This window comes from Muscardinus avellanarius (assembly GCF_963383645.1).
Source record: "Muscardinus avellanarius genome assembly, chromosome: 5".
NCBI lineage: Eukaryota > Metazoa > Chordata > Mammalia > Rodentia > Gliridae > Muscardinus > Muscardinus avellanarius.
Window position 1 is genome coordinate 23,593,326 of NC_137790.1, and position 25,341 is coordinate 23,618,666.

The 25,341-nt window shown below is 32.6% G+C and overlaps 1 protein-coding gene across 3 annotated transcripts in view; it reads right to left on the bottom strand.

Moving 5' to 3' along the window:
* NCAM2 (neural cell adhesion molecule 2) overlaps positions 1–25,341 on the bottom strand; it is a gene marked incomplete at both ends in the record, with an annotated part of 560,084 nt that overhangs the window by 113,541 nt on the left and 421,202 nt on the right. For all 3 annotated transcript variants that reach the window (XM_080696027.1, XM_080696025.1, XM_080696026.1), the window contains one exon: positions 4,333–4,520. In XM_080696027.1, the coding sequence (XP_080552153.1) occupies positions 4,333–4,520 (188 nt within the window). The remainder of the gene's footprint in view (positions 1–4,332; positions 4,521–25,341) is intronic.

Below are 25,341 nucleotides of genomic sequence, written 5' to 3' on the forward strand. Positions count from 1 at the left end.
CATGGTAATGGGAGGCTATTAACTAAGAGTGCAATTTTGAGGTCCATTGAAGATGATAATTCTGAATGAGTACAAAAAGGCTCTGTCATTCATTTTCCAGTCAGCTGTCCATCTAGGAACGGAGCACGGGCTTAGGGCTCAGAAGTTTTAACAGCTCTTATAAAAATACTCCTAAATGATTCACATTTTCATTTTTCTTATATCCAGCATTTAACAAAACAGGCTAATTTAACTATGAAATTTTTCTGATGGAAGATGTAACAAGAAATATTTTCTTATTCTCCAGGCATATAAGACATCTTTTTGTATATTTCACAGATAAGAATATGTTTACTGAATCAGTACAGTGCAGAGGTAGAAAATCCACCACAAAAAAATGTAAAACCTACAAAGACTTAGAAGATTAATAATATAAAGCAGAGTACAGTGGTGCATGCCTATAATTTTAGTACTTAGGAGGCTGAGACTGGATGAACACAGTTTGGAAAAGAGCATGTGTTAATTAGCAAGATCATATTTATAAGTAAATAGAAAATAGAAGTAAAGGTGTAGCCCGCTGGTACAATACACTTGAGTTCAATCCTCAGTAGTGTACAAACACACACACACGCATGCACACACATGCACAATAACACTTTAAATACATGCATTTTTATGTGAATGATTTTCAGAAGCATCCTTTTATTTTCTTCCCCCTGAGAGTTCAGGTAACAACTGTGAAAAGCATTATGACTCTAGTTTAAATAATTCCTTTAAGCCCAACGTGGTGGCACATGCTTGTAATCCCCGAGCTTGGGAGGCGGAGACAGGAGGATTGAGCAGGTTCGAAGCCAACCGAGTTGGCTTAAGAGACCCTGTTTCCAAAGGTCTGGGAGTGTAGCCCGGAGGTAGAAGGGTTTCCAGGAACCCCAGTACCACAAAAATAAATAAATAAACAAACAAATAAATAAATAAATAAATAAATAATATAAAAATAAATAATTCCTTTATCATGTTTTATGGTTAACAAATAGAAAAAATACCCATTAGAATAAAACCTAACTCTAGATTTAACCTGGCTAAAAAATGTACAGTAGAGTATAGTTGATACTAAGAAAACAACAAGAAAGTAAAGTCCAATAGTGGATACATATGCAAACTTAGCATAATAAGGTGTTAGAATTATGTGTAAAATATACCAAGATGTACATTACAAAGTATGAAGTGAATACTGGGCTGTGCATGGTGGCACGCACAAGTAATCACAGTTCTTGGGAGACTGAGAAAGGAGGATCACAGTTTCCATCCTCAGTAATTTAGAGAAACCCTCTGCAAATTAGTGAGAGCCTTTTTCAAAATAAAATAAGGCTGGAGATGTGGTTCAGAGATAAAATGCTCGAGTTCAATCCCCAGTGCCTCCAAGAAAGCAAAACAAAACAAAATATTGAACTATTTAAAATATGCATATCTCTGGGTATGGTGGAGCATGCTTGTAATACCAGCATTTGGGAGGCTGAGGAGAATCCTGATTGTCAGACAGCCTCAGCTATTTATGAGGCCCTCTGTACCTCAGTGTGACTCTTTTTCAAATTAAAGAACAAAAAATAGTGTGTGATTTCTTTTTTTTTGTGTGTGTGTGTGTGTGTGATACTGGGGAAGGACCTAGAGGCATTGTACCTCTGAACTACACCCCCAGTCCTATTTTTTAGGTTTTTTTTTTTTTTTTTGAAACAGGGTCTCACTGAGTTGCACAGGGCCATGCTAAGTAGCTGAGGCTGTCCTCAAACCATGATCCTCTGATCTCAGCCTCCCAAATGCTGGGATTTACAAGTGGTGGTATAGTGTGTGATTTTTATAAAAATAAAATATTTAAGTGAACAGCAATCTGTTATTAAGTCTACCTGTTATGAGCTAAATGAGATAAAGATATCTATAATAAAATGTGCCAATTTTACTTATTGATTATATTAAGCTGAAATCAATTAAAGAACTCTAACTTCAAAGACAGCCATTTGCCTGTATTTTCCTTCATGCAACAATCCATAAAAAATCTTTAGGGAGGGATGTTCTTCAACTAAGCCTGCAAAATATCATCAATCATCTGAGACTGGCAACTGGACTGCAATGAACCTGAATAAATAAAAGCTTTAAATTAATCTTTATTTTTTGGTAGTTTCTACATTCTCTTAGTTACATCTCTAAAAATTATCATTCTAACCCAAATATCCAGTTATCCTTGTCTTCCTTTATAAATTTATTTTTCTTTGTCTAATGTAGATAAAAGTATCAGTCACGCTTTCATCATTTCTCTGAGCTTTTATTTTGTAAGAAGATAGCCATTTGATAAAACTTTTATGCATGGAATTCATTAATTTGGTCATACAACACAGATTACATTGCATGCCCCTCAACTTCATATGTTGACACACTAGTTCCCATTGTGACTGTATTTGGAGACCAGCTTTAAGAACTTAACTGAGTTTAAATGCAGTCATAGGATAGTCTACTCCAACTGGACTGATTTCTCTATACAAAAAAAAGGAATAAACACCAAATTTCTTTCTTTCTCTCTACTCCCTTCTTTCCTTTATGTGTGTGTGTGTGTGTGTGTGTGTGTGTGTGTGTGTGTGTGTGTGCCCATAGAAGTGGAAAGATCTTGTGAAGACCCAATAGGAAAATGTCCATCTACAAGTTAAGGAGAAAGCCCTCTCCAGAAACCAATCCTGCTGTTACATTTATATAGACATCCAGATTGCTGACATGAACAAATAAATTTCTGTTATTTAAATCATCCGTGCTGTGCTATTTTATTTTGGCTGAGGAGACTAATATACTATTTCCAAATGAAATTAAATCTAACCTCAGTTTTTAAGTAAGGTAAAAAAACTAAAACCCAAATTTGGATTATATTTGTCCAAAATCATTATGAATTTGACAGGCATGCCGTGTAAAGCCAGCAATAGCCAATACTTCTCATATAATTGTAAAGAAACTGATTTAAACGGAAACAGATTTAGATAAGTGGACCTATTACCAAGTCAATCCAAATATAAGGAGATGTCATAGTTAAGTCATTCTACCAACTAAACATTTAACTCCAGATACTAGATAGAAGAGAGATGTTGCATGAAAGAGAACACTACATGAAAGATAAATTACTATGATATGAATATCGGGTGTGTCTTTTTCATATCAATGAATTAGAGAGGGCAATTGTAACAACTTCCCATTTGAATAAGTCTTCAAGAAGATCCCCACACGTACCGATAACATCATATATTGGAAGGGCTGATAATCATTGTCATAAACTTGCTAAATTTTTATCATTAGTACATACACAATCTGCAATTAATAAATAAAAACACACTATTCAAACAGTACTTAATAGTAAGCCACTTGACAGAATAAAGCAATTATCTAGTGTTATTTAAAGATAAAATGAGGCAAACATATAAACTTGGCTTATGTAGAAACCTAAACTAAAATTATATTCATCGAACAGAAGGCATTTTATATACCAGTTAGAAGAAAATAGTTATAAACATAGAATCACTACGGTTAAGTATTTGGCCTTCCTCAAATGTCAGATTATTAATTTACTTTTTCTATGTTTTTCTTGATATAAGCCTTTATAAAAGAAAATGTATGAAAAATAAATCTTTGTTATGAACTCATATTTCTAAGTAAATATTAAAATATTTGCAACAAGCCAGGTGTGGTGGCACATGCTTGTAATCCCTGTGCTTGAGAGGTGAAGACAGGAGGAGCGTGCAAATTCGAAACCAGCCGCACTGACTTGAGACCCTGTTTCCAAATAAAATATAAAATACGTCTGGAATTGTAGCCCGGAGGTAGAGGGGTTCCATCCCCAGTTCCACCAAAAAAAAAAAAAAACCAAAAAAACCCAAATGGGTTATTATAAATATGTATACAATTGGTCTTTAAGAAAATAAATATTACCAGGTGCACGCTTGTAATCCCTGCGCTTGGGAGGTGGAGACAGGAGGATCCCGCTGGTTCTGAGCCAGACTCGCTGGCTTAAGAGACCCTGTTTCCAGATTTAAAAAAAAATAAAAAATAGGTCTGGGAGTGTATCCCGGAGGTAGAAGGGCTTCCAGGAACCCCAGTACCACAGAAAGAAAGAAAGAAAGAAAGAAAGAAAGAAAGAAAGAAAGAAAGAAAGAAAGAAAGAAAGAAAGAAAGAAAGAAAGAAAGAAAGAAAATATTAAACATATAATAAAAATTTCAACATACTATGTTTGCATATTCTATGTAATTATATTTAAGTAAATTTTAAAAGAGTAGGTAATTGCTAAGATAATACAACATATTGATTCTTACATAAAAACTTACCTCTAAAATCATCTTTCTTCCTGCACTATATGTCTTTAAATTAGTAGTATTTTTAGCTGGTAAAATTAATTTCTCTCTTCTCCAATGGATGGATGCTGGTGGATTGGATTTCACATCACAACTTATATTAATTGGATTTCCTTCCCAAGAGTAATAAATAGTTTGGTTTGATATAAACTTGGGAGCATCTGTAAAACAATGTAACAAAATATTTATAGACCCTTTTGATTGATTTATTAGCAATTATTATTAGACTACATAAAACTTCTAATTTCATGTATTTAACGGATGACATGAAAACTCTTGTAAAACATAACATTTGACATTTCATCAAGTAATTTTATATTGTTAATGTGGAAAATGCCTGGTCAATAATAAAAATATAAAGCAATATTCTGATTTAAATATTCTCTACAATGTAATAAAAATATTCATGACTAAATTATGGATATCTACACATGAAGAAACTGTTTATTAAGAAACTAACATTACAAAGTGACAGATTGAGATAAGCTTACAAAAAGCACTGGTTCTTGTGTCATTATTTAATGTCTTAGTCATTTTTTATAAAATATTGTGAAGCAGATATAAAATCTAATTTGAAATGGCAATATCACAAATAAAAAATAATTATTTTCTAAAGTATTTATATTTTCAATTTTTATTAAAACAGAGATGAATTAAATGAATTAATAATATTTAACCTCAATATTTAACTGGTAGCTGGGTGTGGTGGCATTTGCTTGGAATCCCAGTACTTAGAGGCTAAGATAGGAGGATTACAGGTTCCAGGCCACCCTCAGCAACTTAGTGAGATCCGGTTTCAAAATAAAAAATGAAACAGGGTTGGGGGGTGTATCTTGGAGGTAGAATGCCTCTAGGTTCCATCCCCAGTACCCCATAAAATAAAAAATAAATAAATAATAAATACATATAAATAAGTTCATTCCTATGATTTCCTATTGGTTCTTAAGTCTCTACACTAGACTTCCATAAGAGTAATTAAGAGAAAATGTACAATATATTGGAAGAATAAAATAAGTGTTATCCCAAAATATTTCAAAATTATGTACTGATTATTTCAAATGAAACCACTTGAAAAACTATAACTTCAGGATGGGTATTCTGATTGACTTTCCTCACCTAAAGTAAGCTTCAGAGATTCTTTCAGGAGGCTGAAATATAATGTTAATAAACTCCATATATCAACTCTGTAAAAGAATTTTAACCATATAATTATAAAAGAGGCTGCAATTAATCTAAGTAAGCATCCTCTGAAGTAATTCTTATCTTCCACTAGTACCTACCCCCATATATTTCTCAGTAATTCCCTAAAACATGCTGTCCTTGGCCAGGTATCAATTTACTTTGCCATTCCTTCACAAATTTATTTTTTTATAAAATTCCAGTTGTCTATAGATGTGTATTTTCACATTTAGGCTCTGTATTCTATTTCACTGGTCAATGTGTTTTTTTTAATGCCCATACCATGTTATTTTGATTACTACAGTATCATAGTCTATGTTGAAGTCATGTATTATACTGTTTCCTGCTTTCTCCTTTTTGATTATGATTTCTTTGGCTATTTAAGACTTATTATTCTGTACAAAATTAGCATTGTTTTGTTTTGTTTCTGTGAAGAATGACACTGGTACTTTGGTGAGGACTACATAGAACCTACAAATTATTTTTGTAGCATTGACATGTTTACCCTATTGATTTCTTCTAATACATGAACATAGGAAGCCTTTCATATTTTCATATTTTCTTCAGTTTTAGTCTTCAATGTTTCATAGTTTTAACTGAAGAGATATTTCATTTATTTGATTAAATTTATTTCTAGGTGTTTTTATAGCATAAGTTAAATTTCTGTTCTTGAATTTAAGTTTAGATAATTCATTATTGTTTCAGATTTTGTATCTTAGAAATTTTATAAATTAGTTTATTAATTCAAGTAGTGTTTTGATGGAATATGTAGGGCTTTTTATCATTTCAACATAGTTTGGTATAATAAGAAATCTTTTATAAGACTCATGGTAACCATAAAACAAAATGCTATTTAAAAAATAACAAAAATAATAAAGAAAAGAATCAACTACTAAATTAGAATATATCACATAACACAAAGAAAATTGTAAAAGAGGAATGAAGATAGAATTATCAAAGAATGATTTTAAAAAGCTGAAAAATGGTTGTAAGACATTACATATTGATAATAACCTTCAAGGCAAATAGATTAAATTCTCCACTCAAAATACTTATAGGACAAAATTGGTTTAAAAACTAGGGCCAACATGTATCTTTTCTATACTTTTTCTATGTGTGTGGTACTGGAGATTGGGCCCAGGGACAATATACCTCTAAGCTACACTCTCAGCCCTATTTTATTTTATTTATTTGGAAATAGGGTTACATTAAGTTGCTGAAAGCCTCATTAAATTGCTCAGATCAGCTGTAAAAGTGTGATCCTCCTGTCTCAAACTCCCAAGTACTGGGATTACAAAAGTATATCACCATGTCTGAGTCTTTTTGATACTTCTATTTGGTATATGTATATTTGGTATACATACATATTGGTATATGTATATGTATATGTATATTTAGTATACACACATATTGGTATATGTATATGTATATTTCACTTATTATATGTATATTTATAATGCCCTCATGCCATAATCTATCACTTTGTTCTGAGATACAGAGAGATGGGGACAAATATAAGCACTTCCCTCCGGGTCCTACCCCCTCCCTCCTCTTTTCTGTATGTGTCCCTGAGATTGGAATTGGTTATTTTATATATGTGTGTAGCATTATTTCTACTTTTACATTTTTATATCTCTGTTTATGAAACTCACTTCATCTCCAAGGACACACATAGATTTAAGATGAAGGGACAAAATATTTAAAAAAGAAGAAGAAAGTATCTGTGTTCATAGCTGCACAATCCACAATTGCCAAACTATGAAACCAGCCAAGATGTCCATCAACAGACAAATAGATTGAAAACTATGGGATATGTACACAATGGAATTTTACTCAGACATAAAGAAGAACGAAACTATGTCATTTGTGGGGAAATGTATAAAACTGGAGAACATTATGCTAAGTGAGATAAGCTGGTCACAAAAAGTAAAAACTCAGATGCTTTCCCTAATATACAGAAGCTAGGGGGAAAAAAGGTCATAGGTAGAACTCTAGTTGAGGAGGGAGAAACCATAGGTGAACAAATAAGGTGACCTAGTTGAGGGGGATGTGAAGGGGAAGAGGGAAATTCTCTAATGCAAACATATAATCAATAAGCCAAACACGAGGAGGAGGAAGAGGTAAGAAAGGGGGAGGGAATGGGGGAAGAGCTAAATAAATGATGTGTGCATGTATGCCTCTACCATCTAGTACCCCAAAACGATGTATGATTATAATGCAACAATAAATATTTTTTTTAATTCAGAAAACATCAAGGAAACAAAGCTAAGAGTAATTGGCATTGAGGAAGGTTTGGAAATAAAAATACCAAGGGCCGAAAAAAAACTTCAGAGGAAATAATATCAGATATTTTTCCAAACTTGAAATTTCAAATGGACATTTATATACAGAAGATATTCAGAATCTCCCCAGGTCACAATATACTCAAAATGACTAACATAGAAGTAAAACAGAAAGTCTGAAACGCATCAAGAAGAAAAGGCCAATTGACACCGAGAGATAAATATTATTTTGATTTCTGAAAACCAAGTGGGCTTGCAATGATGTACTCCAATTCCTGAGACAAATCAACCAACTTGTCCAAACCAGATTCCTATATTCATCAAAGCGATCTTTCAAATTTGACGGAGAAATAAAAATCTTCCTACCATAAATTAAAAGAATTTATTAATATTAAACCAGCAATACAAATATAAAAAGACTTAAAGAAAGAACTTTAAAAAGGAATAAAAATAAATCCCAGGCCTGGTGTTGTGGCGCACGCTTGTAATCCCAGCATTTGGGAGTCTGAGACAGGAGGATCCTCGTTCGAAGGCAGTCGCAGCTACTACATAGTGAGGCCCTTTGCAACTCATTGAGACCCTGTTTCAAAATAAAGAATAAAAATAGGGCTGGAGATGTAGCTTGGAGGTAGAATGCCCCTGAGTTCCATCCCCGATACCGCAAAAGTAAACAAACAAACAAACTCCAAAGCTAGAGATGGGAAAAATTTCTTTATTTTTTGTGGTACTGGAGATAGAATCCAGGACCATTCTACATCTGAGATACACCCCCAGCCCTTTATTCTTTATTTTGAAACAGGGTCTCACTGAGTTGCAAAGGGCCTAAGTAGCCAAGGCTGTCCTTGAACCGCAATCTTCTGCAATCCTCCTGTCTCAGCCTCCCAAATGCTGGAATTACAAGTGTGTGCCATCACACCCTGCTTTGGGGATGAATTTCATTACAGGAACGACTACATTGAACCAAAGAGATAGCATAACTCAAAGTGATAAGAAATAAGATCATCTCTATATAATATCCCTGAGTATAAGTGGTCTTTATTCCCTAAATAAAAGATATAAATTAGCAAATTTGATTAAATATCAAAATCTAACCATATATGGCTTTCAAGAAACTAGCCTAAGTAGATAAAGATATTCATTCACATGCTACAGGTAAAAGTATCAAAAAATCTGTGTAAATGGATATTAAACATAAACAAATGTAACTACTCTCTTATCAGACAAAGCAAAATTTATCATAAGAGAAAAATGCATTACTTTCTTCTAACGAATAAAATCCAACAAGAAGAAAACAATACTAAACTTTTTATATGCCCCCAAAGTCTACATGCACACTTGCATAAAACAAACACTATTTAATGTTAAAAATCAAATAGACCTGAATCCTAAAATACTGGGAGACTTTAATATACCTCTTTCACCATTAGATAAATTTTAGATGCAAAGAACACCAGAAACCAAATGGATCTATCTGACATTTATAGAATATTTTATCGAACAACAACTAAATTCACATTCTTCTCAGCTACGTGTGGAACATTCTCCAAAACAGATAATTTTCTAGGTCGCAAAACAAGTATCAGCAAATTAATAAAATAATTCCTTGCTTTTCAGTTAAAAATGGAGTGAAAATAAAAATTAAGAGCAAAAAGATTCAGATAAATAACTTAAGTATATAAATATTGAATATTACACTACTGAATCAGGAATGGTTTATAGAATAAGTAACGGAAAATGTTTTAACATTTATAGAATCAAATGAAGATATTTGCCAAAATCTAGGGGACCCTATCTTGCTGATCTTAATAGGAAAATTTTATATCTTTGAGTACCAATATTAAAAACAGTAAACAAGCAAACAAACACAGACTATAAATAAACAAACTAATGATGCAACTCAAGTCCCTAGAAAACTAATCCCAAATCCAGAAGAACACATGAAATAATTAAAATCAGAGAAGGGATGAGTGGATTATAGAAAACACTATACAAATTATTAATAAAACAAAAAGCTGGTTTTATGAGAAGATAGAAAATTGATAAGCCCTTAGCCAACCTAATTATAAAAAAGAGAATTGACCCAAAGTAATAAAATAAGAGATGAAAAAGAAAATAGCACTACAGACAGAAAAGAAATCCATAGGATCTTTTAAAAAACCTTATGAAAACTTAGACTCTAATAACTGGAAAACCTAGAGAATTTAATACATTTCTAAATACCTACAACCTACCTAAATTGAACAGAAAGGCAAGAAAAACCTGAAAAGCTAAAAACAAGCAAAGAGATGGAAGCTGTAATAGTCTTCCAACAAAGAAAAGCCCAGGGCCAGTTGGATTCCCAGCTAAATTCTATATGACCTTTAAGAAAGAACTAATCTCAATGCTCCTCAGATTAGTCCATGAAATAAAAGAAATATACTCCCAAAGTCATTCTATAAAGCTAGTATCACCTTGATATCAAAATTTAATAAGAATGTTTCAAGGAAATAATATTATAAATCAATAACCTTGATAAACATAGATGCAAAAATTCTTAATAAAGCACTAGCAATTCACATTAAAAAAAAAAAAAACTACATCAAGAAGACTCTGCACTATAGCCAACATGGTTTTTTATCAGGGATACAAAGTTTTTTTTTAACATACACAATTAAATAAATGGAATTCATCCCATTATTAGAACTAGAACAAAAATAAAAAATCAAATGATAATCTCAATAAATATGGAAAAATAATCAAAACCAAACATCCATTGATGTTGAAAAAAAATGGGCATAGTTGTGTAGTTTGTAATCCCAGTATTTGGGAGGGTAAGAAGAAGGGTCTCAGGTTGGAGGACAGCCTCACAACGTAGTGAGAGTCTCACCAACATAGTTAAGCCCTGTTTCAAAATAAAAATAAAAATAAGGATAAGGGTGTGGAGGTGTAACTCAGAGGCAAAATATCCCTGGCTTCAATCCCTAGTACCACAAACACAAAAACAAACAAAAAATCCTGAAAAAATGGAGATAGAAGAAAAAATTTTAATGTGATAGAGGAATGTTAGTATTGTACACATGTATGTGCCTCTGGCTGTCCATCAGCTTGGCATGGGGCTCTCCTTCCCTTACCATTCCTGCCTTCAAAACTGAATATTACACTTCCCTTTCCACATACTATATTTCTGAGCCAAGTTCTCTTTTCTTTTTTTCTGCGTTCAGAAAATTGAGCATTCTCCCTCATTAGTCATAATGAGAAATTTGTTGAGATGCTCCTTCACCATACGATCTACCTTTAAGATGCGTCTCAGTCACAACCATTTTCATGATGAACTATGCTGTATTTTCAATATCACAAACTGTACATTGAATTGACTGAAAAATTTTAAAAGTTGATTATACATATCAATTAAGTATTTTAGTTAAGTTGAAAAGAAGACCTTTAAAAACAAAAAGTAAACTTACAAATATTTTTCAAGATTCAGAAATGAAGACTAACGAATAACGAAATTAGAGAAACAGCTAAAATATAAAAGAAGCTATGATGTCTGACATTCAAAGTCAAAAGCAAAGCTTTTATCTATCTCTATAAAATATTTTGTTACTTCTTTGTATATAAAACATAATTTGCTTAGCCTTATATGGCTTTAGAGAAAAGTTTGTACCTAATATATTTATATATACACATAGTTTGATATAAATATTATACATGCTGATGTAACTACTAAACGCTGACTCATAGTCATATCCTTTTTGTAATATGGTATCTATATGTACATATTATTATATTATTATAATTGAACTATAAACTGATAGTAAGACGTGTCCTTTTTCTATGAGAGAAAGCAATTGGCACTAATTGCTAGTCTGATGATCTCAGCATGGATTGAATTTATGCTGAATGCAGTATGTGCTACAGGCAGTGCTTGCTATATTGAAAGCCACATTAAAAATGTATTTATGGTGTCAGGCAAAAATATTGAAAACTCCTGCATACAATAAAGTAGAAATGAAGGCTATGTACAGGATATGCTGTGTAAATATCAAAACAGTGCCAAGCAGCAATATTCCCCTGCACAAGGTTAGCATGTCGATGAGACTGAAGAATTGGTTTGGGGCCACCATTGAAGGAATGATGTGCCTCTGCCTCCGGCAGAGCAACATAAGAGGAGGCAAAAATATGTAGCCATAGTTTCTGTTGATAAATCAAAATTATAATTTTCAATAAATATGTAGGCTTTTCATATCATGAAAAGCTTCAAGCCTACATAGAAAAAATAAACTTCAGTGATATAAAATAAATAATCATGAAAAGGAGGAGAGAAGAATATGACATGCAAAACTGGAAAGACAAGCAGATCTAAACAGAAAGACAAAATGAGGAATGGATGAACTCTCATAATGAAGTTGTATTTTACACCTGAGTTTTGTGTCTCATCTTCTGTACGTGAAGACAGTTTAATTGCTGACTACATGGAGTATACTCTCTTGCTACCATGTCTTCAGGACTTACATGTCTCTCCAATCGTGAGAGTCCAAGTAAAAATTATCATACAAACTACAGTATACAGAAATAAATTTACTGCCAGGGCATTTAGGAGGCTTAGACGGGAGGATCATGGTTGCAGACAGCCTCCGTTGCTGCTTAGTGAGGTCCTTTGCAACTCAGAGACACTCTCTTTCAAAATAAAGGATAAAAAAATAGGGCTGGGGGTGTAGCTCAGAGGTAGAATGCCCCTGGGATCCATCCCTAGTACCGCATAAAAAAAAAAAAGAAAGAAATAACTTCACTGGAAGACAAAAATTTCATCTGAGCAAAACAGAAAATAAAAATCAGAGAAATCTTAATATTGACAAGATGGAATGTGTTTACTGCCAGAGAGAACCCAACAAATGTGACAAAGACTTCTTTCATTAGGCTCCTAAAAACCCACGTTTAATCTAGGCCTTGACTTTGGTCTTTCTCTGCCATGTCCTTACAAAAAAAAAAAAAAAAAAAAAAAAAAAAAAAAATCTTACTAACTCAGTATGGTAGGAATTCCCCCATTCTTGATTTCTAGTCATGCTTGCTGTCTTACCAAGTTTCTCATCCAATACTATCATGGTCTAAGTTTGTGGTCTACCTTCAAGAGTCATGGTAACTTAGTGTAGCAATATTGCTCCCATCTCTGAAGCTTAATCAGGCTTACCTTCATAATTTCCCATTCGCTGAGCCAATACCCTAACACACATGCCCCTCGGTGACTATAAATTTCTATTTTTTTTCTTCTTTTGTAGTGTTGAACTCAGTCTCTTTCTCCTTTTGCACTCATTTTGGCCACTATTTAAAGTAGTCAAATAAAGCCGGGCATGGTGGCGCATGCTTGTAATCCCCGGGTTTGGGAGGCAGAGACAGAAGGATCACACAGGTTCGAAGCCAGCCTCTCTAGCATAAGAGACCCTGTTTCCAAGTAAAAAAAATATATATATAAAATAAGTCTGGAGATGTAGCCCGGAGGTAGAAGGGTTTCCAGAAACCCCAGTACCACCAAAAAATAAAAAATATAAATAAAAAAATAAAGTAGTCAAATAAAAATTTCCTTACAATTTTAATGTATATATTCTTTTTGATAAGAAAGGATATCCACAAGGATAATTAAAAAAAAACCTTTTTTCTGTTTTTAGAGAAGGTCAAAAATAGATCTCAGTCAAATATGATCATAAGAACTCTTACATCATTTAATGTATTTCAGATGCTGGAATTAAAATAATAAGATGTAAGTTTTTCTGAGAATGTAATTAGAAAGACAAGTGCATCCATTTATTTTCAATTTCAGAAAGTCATATATAATCCCCTAGCATCATAGATTTTAGAAGTTAATAATATGGCCCTCTAGGAGGCACTGAAACAGTGGAGAGGGATAAAAGTAGCTCCTAGGGTGCAAATGGGAAACATTGAATGAAAATAAGTGGGAACAGAAGCACTTGGGGGGCTGCTGAGCAATTATTTTTCTGAGAAGAGGATGGTAAGACAATACATTTGGGAATCTATGTGTCTAATTTGGAAACTAAAAACAAACCTCTTTACTAATTCAAGTAAAATGTGTGTAGTTTATTGCTCAAAGAAAAAGTTTAAATTTCTACATATAATCTCAAAAATGTATTCTCTATCCCTCTGTGACTAATGAATTATGAATAGCCTGACTCAGTTGCTTTGTTCTTGATCATGACAAGTAAATTCTTGTATTCAAAAAAATAACTTGACAATATAGGGAAGAATTTAGCTCTAGGCTTTTATTTAACTCCAATGGTTTATATATCTGCCTTTAGAATAGTACTACACTGTTTCAATTATTGTAGGTTTATATGGTTTGAAATCAGAAAATATATATCTTCTATATATATCTTGTTCTTTTTCAAGATCATTTGGGGTACCTAGAGTCCATATTCCATATTAGGATAGATTTTTTTCTGAAAAATAAATATATAAATATATGATAGTTTCACCTAAAAAATAGAAAAAAAAATTCTCTTGTAAGAAAGAAAGCAAAAAGAAATATTGAAATGTTATCTTTAAGTCATCAAAAGCTTGGTATCAGACAAATGAAACTGTTATGTGAGATTATCATTTTTAATTTTAGATAAATTGCCATAATACTAGATGTCAACTACTAAGCCAAGCATGGGAGGGAGGGATAGGGAAAGAATGGGGTGGAGATTGGGTGGGGGCTGACTGGGATAAGTGTGCATGTATGTCTACAAAAGTATGTATCCTACTATGATGTATGAATACAGTGCACCAATAAAAAAAAAAAGAACAAAAAAAAAATATTGCCTAGACGCCGGGAGTGGTTGTGCACACTTGTAATCCCTGCTCTTGGGAGGCTGAGACAGGAGGATCACACAGGTTCAAAGCCAGCCTCAGCTACTTAGTGAGGCTCTCAGCAACTTAGTGAGACCCTGTTTCCAAATAAAGTATAAAAAAGGTCCGGGAGTATAACCTAGAGGCAGAAAAGCCCCTGGGTTCTATCCCAGTACCAGAAAAAAAAATATTGCCTAAAAAACCAAAATATGTTGTTTGATATCTAAGAAATCATAAACTTGCATACAAATATCTTAAAATATGGTAATTAATTTCAAACATTTTTAAAATTATACATTTGTACACGCATAAAAAATCCTCAAAGGTAGATATAATAATCAACTTTCTCTTAGAAAATTTATGAAAAATTAGATTCTTATCTATTTTATGTTATGAAATATTAAGAAAAGAACTATATTCACAGAAAAAAAATTAGTTGTTGTGCCAGGCGTGGTGGCACACCCTTGTAATGCCTGAGCTTGGGAGGTGGAGACAGGAGAATCACGCAGGTTCGAAGCCAGCCTTGTTGGCTTAAGAGACCCTGTTTCCAAATAAAAAAAAATATATAAGATAGGTCTGGGAGTGTAGCCCGGAGGTAGAAGGGTTCCATCCCCAGTATCACAAAAAATAAATAAATAAAAAAAAATCAGTTGTTGCAACCAAACTTTCAATATTTTGATTTTGAAACTCTGGGGAAGGTACTCACTGCCAATTCATTTTCCAAAATTAATAATACACATCTATTTCATGCCAATCACTGTTCTAATATGAAAATAAAAAATATTCTAGTGGACTAGGCAAATGAAAAATAAATAACTATATTGCTACAAAAATAACTCAAAAATGCATGCAAGTAATGAATTTCAATGTCTACTACCTTTTAAACATTTAAACTATATTTGGCACAGTTCTAAGTGTGTTTCAATGACTGGTAAAATAAAGTCTAATAATAAGAACCTAGGTACAATTCAGTAGCAAGGAAACAGTCTTGTACCCCATTAAAATCTATGACTACAATGCACCAATAAAAAAGGGGTAAATGATCTAAATAAAAGACAAAGAAAAAGGCAATAAATAAATAAAAGAATTCTTCTCCTAATTATTTTAATTATTGGTGAAATGTATATTAACATCAAAATAAGATATTGCTTGAGACCATTTGGAAAGACTACTATAAAAAGACAGAAGTTAAATGTTAGGAAATGGAGAAAAAGAAAATCCTCATATACTTTCTGTGGGTATAGATGTAAGTCTAATTATTTTGGAAAACTTTATGGAGGGTCCCTCAAGACTACAGGGTCATTTTAAAAGTTTTTATTAGCTCACTGAAGTACCAGTTACTATGTTAGCATAATATTTTTGTATTCTTTACAACCTTGTAAAAGATCCTAGATTCACAGACCATGAATCCCAAATTTCATGGTACTGTTATTAAAGCTTTGTATAAACTGACCTATAGATACAACCTATTTTTGTGACCTTGTCTCTATGTTATCATTGCTCTTTGAACCCTAACCATGCTTAAACCTCCACTGCTTTTTGCCCTTTGCTCTGTCTGATCTATTGAATCACTTTTTTGACAAATTTTATACTATCCACTTACTGAACCAAGTTGAAAAATTATTAGTAAGAAGGGATTTAAAAGAAATGAAAAGTAAATTTTCATCTTTTAAAATCATAGTGATAATCTAACACATAATGACCTTCCCAACATGCTCTACTACATAATGGCATTTTGGTTAATGGCAGACTTTTCATACAATATTGTTTTCCTAGACTTTAAATCCAGTGACACTGTAGCCTTCTGAGTTTGTGTTTAAACAATGGTGTTTGTACAATGATAAAATCACATGACTCATTTATTGAAGGTGCATGTTCTTAAGTGGGTAATTGTATGTTCCATATCCTTAATTAAAATGTAAGTCCCTTAAAGGGGGAAGGAAATTTTCTTTCCTTGTAGTTCTATACAGCACCTGAATTTCATCTAATTTTACTTTATTTATTTTATTGTCACTAAGCATTGAATCTGTTCAACCTCTGAGATATGCTCCCAGCCCTATCTTATCAGTTATTTGTGTAACAGGGTCTCACTAAGTTGCTGATGTTCTTGGTAAGATGCTGACACAAGCATCTTACCAAGAATCTGTGATCTTCCTGTCTCAGCTTCCCAAGTACTGAGATTACAGATATCCACCACCGCCACCAGACTGAATTTTTTCTTGAAACAGAATAGACACTCCAAGATAAACTCAGGGTAAGTGTGCATTGGAGGGACCACAAGAACATTCAACAAAAACAGAAAAAAATATATCACACTTATTTTATGGTTCTGACATTACAGAATTTGAGGCTCCAATCTAAAGTTATTTCTATTACAATCATTGTCTTTCTTAAATTTGTTTTATCTGTTTGGTGAAAATGTTAGCTTCTTCAATTAGCTAAGAATTAACTGCACTCTGGGGAAAAAAAGTCTGAAACACTTTGACTTTATTTTATAAGTCATTTGAATTTTTTTTTCATTTCATTTATGCAGAGGGAAAGTACCAAGGGAATAAAAACTAATATATCCTTTGGCACTTTTAGAGGGTAATTCAATTAATGATTTCATAGATCCAGTTCTACTGTATGTTCAGTCATATGCAGAATCAGATATGGCAATTAACTGGATTCAGTCCATGCACCATGGGAATACTTATGGCTCCGTGGAATACTAAATTAGATGTGTGCTTACTGCCAATTAGACATAATACTGGATGTGCATTTTTGTATTAAAATTAAATAGCCAACATATGCATAAATCTGGGCATATTTTATGATTGTCAAGTCAAATCACAAGAGTCGTTGATACTAGAGGATGCCTCTATGTGTTTTCTTAGCACACACACAGTTTCTCTCTAATTTGACTGGTATCAATGATATAATCATTACTGCCCATAACAGATATATGTGCATGCATGTGCCTGTGTGAGAGTGTGTATATGTGTGTGAGGTTACCGGGGATTAAACCCAGGGTTGTTCTGCCTGCATTCTGCCTCTGAGCTAGACCCCGACCCTATTTTATTTTTTATTTTGTAAAAAGTTCTCACTAAGTTGCTAAGAGTCTTACAAAATTACTGGCCTTCTGATCATCTTCCTCTTTTAGCCCTCCAAGTACTGGGATTACATAGGTATGCACCACCATACTGGGGGTGGGGGATACAGGTTTTAAGTAGCCCGAATTATTCACCTTTTCTTTTGCCTAAATATCTTTTCTCATAGCATAATAAGATAATAAAAAAAGAATATGTTGGTTATGATTGTTTTGGTTTTATATAATTGAATTTTCCATAAAAAGCAACATTATTTTTAAGACTATTTTATTATTAGGCACAATTTCACACATATATCCAGGCAAAATTATTAAATTAAACTCATGGAAAAAGTTATGATTTATCAAAGAAGGAATGATGATTGTTCATATATAGCTGTGTTAATGATTTTTATAAATTAAAAATAGCAGTTTTTCAAAACTTGAGTTTTAAAATAAATGTGCATATATTCACAAAAACTTATAATTATTTATTAATATATGACCAAAAATGTATATATGTCCAATCTTTATTATATAAATAAGTACACATATATGTATGTATATATTTATATCTATCTATCTATCGTGTGTGTGTGTGTGTGTGTGTGTGTGTGTGTGTGTGGTACTGAGGGATGAAACCCAGGGGCTTTTTACCTCCGGGCTGTACTCCCAGACCTATTTTATATTTTATTTGGAAACAGGGTCTCACTAAGTTGTTGAGAGCCTCACAAAGTAGCTGAGGCTGGCTTCAAACCTGTGTGATCCTCTTGTCTCAGCCTCCCAAGTGCAGGGATTACAAACTTGTGCCACCACGCCTGGATCAAATAAGTATATATTTTTATTTATTTTTTATTGTGTGTGTGTGTGGTACTGGGGTGGAACCCAGGGGCTTTGCTACCTGTATTCTATACTCCCAGACATATTTTATACTTTATTTGGAAACAGGGTCTCACTAAGTTGCTGAGAGCCTCATTAAGTAGCTGATGCTGGCTTCAAACCTGTGCGATCCTCCTGTCTCAGCCTCCCAAGCACTGGGATTACAAGCGTGTGTCACCACGCCAAGAAATAAGTATATTTTAAAACAAAATAAATGTGGTTCAGTGTAAGAAAAAAGTGCATAGAAATGTTTTAGCTTTGATAAATGAAGAACAATTAGGACAAGAGTTAAACATTTTATGATGTCTGAAAAAAATTTTAAAAAGGTAAAAGTAAAAATGTTTTACAATGGTCTTTTAAGATATTGGCTGATTACACTAATAATTTCTCATATAATTTCAGAAAAATTGTAATTAGCCCAACCAAACCATATTGCCTAAACAAATATGATTATCTTAATATAACTACCTACTAAATAATATTTACATTCACCTTTGTAGTGCTAACTATTGGACCTAGGGCTTTATGCACACAAACATTCTACCACTGAGTTATTTTAATAATATTAATAATATTTAATGACTTCTGCCTATGAAGCATTTTAAAATACCAAGATTTCTAAAAGCAGTTCTTTAGAGATGAATCACTGATGAAGGCTTCATATTAATCACAATGGCTTAGGCACTTTATTGTATTCAGAATATTAAAATGCAGAAAGGGCATTTTATTTTCATTGAGCCATACATATAAAATACAGTGAAAAATATGCTGTTATACTAGCTCTATATATTCTATTATAATATACATTTCATGTTTTATTTTTTAGTTTGTACTTGGCTAAAATAATGTGCCTATTTTATGTTTTAAAGTGATTTTTCTTCTTACTGCTCTTTTGTATTATCTCTATGAGACATATTTAATTGTAAGTTTGTTAAATTATATGTTATTTTTAAAAAAAAAAACTACCCAAAATAGAGAAAAATGAAAATATGGCTGCGGATGTAGCTCAGAGGTTAAATGTCCCAGAGTTCAATCTCCAGTACAAAAAAAGTACCAAAAATATATGTTATTTTATAAAACTCTCTAAGCTGATCTACGGAAGTTGACTCAGGCTCCCTAAATGTGTTGCAATATTTGCTTTCAATAATTTTGCAAATTTGAAAATCACTAATAATACCGATTTCTAGTGTTATTCATGAAAAATTATTAAACTGAATTATTATAATTGAAGATTTTTAATGAAGATACAGAATTACCATTTATTTCTTTAATGAATGTAAAACAATTTATAAAAAATTATGTTTATTACTTATTATTCAGTATGTGATGATTATTCAGCAAAGTTGGAACACATTTAGGTAAAATATAAGTATCCATACTTTCACAAATCTGAACAGTATTTTAAAAGAAAGGATTATTACATTTTTACTAGAGAATTAGAAAATATTATAATTTTACATTAAAAATAGTACAATATCCCTGTGATTAAAGCTTTTACTTGCCTTCTAGATTACTATTTTTAAGAAACAGTCATCATAATTACTTATAAATTATACATTTATAAATTATTTATAAATTATAAATATAATTTATGAATTTATATTTATTTATAATTTATAATTTATAAATATAAATTATAATTCATATTTATAAATTATTTATAAGTTATTTGAAATTATACAAAATAATCTAAAATATTATAAATTCTAAATTCAATCTTTGATTTTAATGTAATACATTCTAGTTCCTCTATGTTGACTATGTTATTTGTTCTTTTATATAAAGAATATTCACTGATATTTATATAAAGATATATTGAAGTGATGTCAACAAATTCCAACTTCATCATAAAATTCTCTTGATTTATTGTAACATTCTCCTTACTGGTTTCCCTTCCCTTACCTATATACTGCTTTCAATCTATCCTCAGAGAGTATATAATCCTATCCTATAATAGGCCAGAGTCATTTATAAAATATAAATGTGGGCATTTGTTCCTCTTCTCAGATTCTTTAGGTAGCTTCTCATCATTTCCAAAGCTCTTCTTATGATTACAAGAGTCTGTGTCAATGCTGCCAATAGAAATATAATGAGAGCTTTTGAGGCAATGCCTTATTTTTCTAAGTGTCATATTAAAAATATGTAGTCCACTATGAAGATCAGTGTGGAGATTCCAGAGAAAACTGGGAATGGATCCACCATTATGATCTGGCTATACCACTCCTAGGTATCTCTCCAAAGGGGCTGAAGTCAGAGAACTACAGTAACATATGCATACCCATGTTCATAGCAGCACAATTTGTAATAGCCAAAACTGGGAGCCAACATAGGTGTCTATCAACAGATGAATGGATTGAAAAATTATGGGAAATATACACAATGGAATTCTACTCAGCTATAAAGAAGAACAAAATCATGTCATTTCCAAGAAGATAGAAAGACCTGGAGAATATTATGTTAGGTGAGATCAGCCAAACACAGAAAGAGAAGGAAATATGTATTCTCTAATATGTTCAAACTAGTGACTATTAGAAATACCAGAGGGACTCCAGATAATGGAGGGGAAACCTAAGCAAAGCTGAAATGGATGGGTAGGAGAGGAAGAAGCCTGAGATTGATTAATGGAGGAGCTACATTTGAATATGTGTAAAAGTATGAATGTAGCATGATTAACCTGGAACTCATTGTCGGGAGGGAGGAAGGGGAAGTGGTGGGGAGAGGGCACCAAGCTGAATGTATGCCATTTTCAATATGATCCACGTAAAAATAAAAAATAAATAAAAGAAAAAGGCTAAAATTAAATAAAAATGAGTAGATATTTTAAAGTATAGTAACAATTTAAAATGACATGTACTGAGATGCTTGCTACTGTGGTCTAAGGTGTATCCTCACCAATTGTAAATCCTACAACATAAGTCGGTTGGTACTACCTACTGAAAAGAAAGAGGAGGAAATGGGAGAGTCATGTCATCTAACACAAGTTCTTAGCACATCTGTCTGTATCTTCAAAACGCTAAAGCCCAGTAAAGTTAGTGAAGGCTTAGCACAATGTGACCTAACTCAACCTCATCCTATGTAAGGTATTTCTTTGACAAACCCAGAGAGGGTAATGGTATGGATGGAATTTTATGTTAGCTAAAATTCATACTGAAAACCCCAGTCTTCAATGTGATAGCATTTGGAAATGGCAATTTGGGCAACAATTAGGTGTTGTTGAGGACTTGTGGGTGGAACCCTGGCAATGGCATTAATGACCTTGAAAAAAATACAAAGCGATAAAAGATCTGTGTTTGTGCATACCTCAAATCAAGGCCAAGCAAGTACATAACCAGAAACAGGACCTTGGGAGGAACCCAGCCATGCTCATATCCTCATCCCAAGTTTCTAGCCCTGAAACTGCGATAAATAAATATTTGTTGTTTAAACCACTCAGTCTATGCCATTTGCCATAGTAATCTGGACTAAGATACTCTTCTCACTGTCTTAGTGAGAACTCAGATTCTCTTTTCCAAGTAAGAACAGAAAGCTATGGCAAGGGGAAGGCAGGGCTCAGTATTTCTAGATGTTAGCAGTTAAACAGGTGTCAAGAGGTGGTAAGAATTTTAGTAGAAATAAAAACACCATGATTTTATTTCTCAGGTTATTATTTGTTCATTTCCAAGGTTTAGCCACTCAATATTTGGATATTTCTCAAAAAATCCCTTAGAATATTTTTCATCATTTAATTTTTGAAATACTTTTTTATGTTGGTGGTACTGGGGTTCCTGAAAACTCTTCTACCTCTGGGCTACATTCCCAGACCCATTTTTATACTTTTTTTTAAATCTGGAAAGAGTCTCTTAAGCTAGCGCAGTTGGCTTCAGAATTTGTACGATCCTCCTGTCTCCGCCTCCCAAGCAAGGGGATTACAAGCGTGTGCCACCATGGCCGGCTCTGAAATTCATTTTAATATGATATTTTTTCGACACTGGGAATGGAACCCAGGGGTATTGTACCCTTGAGCGACAACCCCAGCCCTATTTTTAATGTTTTTATTTTTGAAACAGTCTCTCTGAGTTGCAAAGGGCCTAAGTGGCTGAGGCTGTCCACAAATGGCAATCCTCCTGTCACAGTCCCTAGTGCTGGGATTATAACCATGTGTCCCTACGCCCAGCTTAATAAGTTTTGATCTAAACCAAATAGTATCTGCTAAAGAAAGACAAAATTGTCATGAAAATAGAATAATTCATAGAATGTGTATACCCATTTGTAAACAATTTGATAGTTCCCATTTTCCCAGGAAGCTTGTACAATATTGGGTTCAAATGTAAATAAAGAATAAGATGTTTCACTTATACCTCTGGCCATTTTTATTTTGAAAAACTGCTGAGGCTGGTCTTGAACCTGCAACCTTCTTGTCTCAGCTTTTCCAAGTACTGGATTACAGGACTGTTCCACCACAAATGGCACTTAATCTTTCTTTTTAAATGTTTGGCTGGTTTTATCTTCTGAATATACCAATATCCTTTAATTTTTGGTTTCTGTCCTTGAAATTACTGCACCGGATTTGAAACCTAAATGCATGCAGACAGTAAAACCAATTTACCTCTCCAAATGAGCAATCTCCTTTAAAGTTTAAACAGTTTTACTGTATTATACTGAGTGTAAAATTCAGGGTCATAAGATTTTAATCCCAGACATAAAATGCAAGTTTGCTATAAGCAAGAAATTTTTCTCATTTCTAAATGTTCACTGACATAATTTTCTTTAAATGTCAAATTCATGTTCATTCTTGGCTGTATGCAGCCAAGAATTTTCCTAAAATCACTGTTATGTGGAGAGAATTTAAAGCTCACATAAAGAATTATTTGATAAGGCACATATGTATTTATCTATAGAATGCCTATACATATGGAAGTTATATGAATCTTTACTATTGTATTGGTTAATATTTTAAAAATTTATCCAATATCTGATATTGCTAACTACCTCTTTTCTCACATAGGAGAAAGTGCATTTGTGAACTGGTAATCTATCTAACACTAATTAAAAATAAGCTGAAGTAAACTCCATTAGAAAAAAATGCAAGTGAAAAATTCAATATTTCCTAACATGCACAGTTACCATGTAACTGTTAAATTAAATTTATCACATAAAATAATTAAGTCTAATTAATACTTAATACATAATGACTACCTAGTCACACAACTTAATGATATTCTAATTATAATCAAACGTACTATGTAATCTGTGCTTATTGCATTGAACCATGTATCACATGCCTGTTATCACCTTTGTTTTTTAATTGGAACTTTAGTTCAACTCTTGCTTCTTACTAAGGCAACACCTTTGAAACTGAAAATGAACTGGCAGCATGCCAAGGGACCTGCTTAAGCTAAACCACAAAAGAGGTTTAGAGCAAAGAAAAATAAAAGGCTTAATATTTTGCCACCTTAAATTTAGAGCTATTATAGTAAATGAGACTGGCATAAAATTATTAATGGCTTGATTCTTTCCCATTCAGTATCAGCAATGTCACACTGGAGGTGCTCAGATCAGATGGCAAGGAGGATTTCGGTAAGATTTTGTGACACTGTATAACGTCTGTTTAATTTTTATAGTCTCTACAAAGTCTTTGGATGACAAAGACACGTAAGAAAGACATTTCAGGGGTTACCAATATGTAAGCATGGATTTACAACAATATCTTTTTTCATGGCCTTTCATGAAAAGGTATAGTAACAGTGTATGTTTGTTTTTATCTATAATATCCCTTTTAATAAAAATTAGGATTAAGTTATAAAAAAGGCTTATTACATTGTTGCCGTACATGTCATGATTGTTTGGTTGTCATACACAATTAAGAATTTTTATGAGTCTTTATAGGAGAAGATCAAGTTTAGTGTGGTGAGAGTGTAGATAGTTTAAAAAGAGTATTTATTTATTTATTTAGTTAGTTAGTTCGTTACTTAGTTATTGGTGGTACTGGGGTTCCTGGAAGCCCTTCTACCTCAGGGATACACTCCCAGCCCTATTTTTATATTTCTATTTGGAACAGGGTCTCTTAAACCAGCACCATCCTGTCTCCGCCTCCCAAGCGCAGGGATTACAAGCATGCGCCACCACCCCAGCGATAAGAAGAATATTTAGATTTTAGAAACAAATCATACCTGCAGAAAAGAAAACTGAAAGCAAATTATTTTTAAATATAGAAACAGACATGAAAAATGAGATGGGCTTCCAATATATTTAGTAATGTCCTACAATTGATGAGTAAATGTATTATGAAAATGAAGCGTTTTTATTAAGGTATATGGAAACCTATTATAAGCATTTAGATTACTTAGAAAAAGCTATAATTCTAGAAACTTATAAGCAAATTTTAATGGACATTTAAGACTCATAACTAGGAGGTTAGAAGGGGAAATAGCATAAATATAGTACAAATAATAGTATTCATCATTTTCCAATTAAATCCACTATGATAAAATTTGAAAATTAGCTTTGTGATTTTAAAAATATTTAAAATTTAAAAACAAAAATTTTCTTTAACCATACATGAAACATATATACAGCAAGACATATCCATACAAATAAATATTATAGTCAGATGACACTATTAAAAACTTTGAACATCTAACCATAGCCTGAACCAAATGTATGTCTTTCAAAATAAAATATAGAATTATTAACAAACTTAAATTTTTTTACAATAAATATTAAACACTTTCCAGGAAGACTAAAATTTTTCTATAGATTAAAAATATCTTCAGGCAT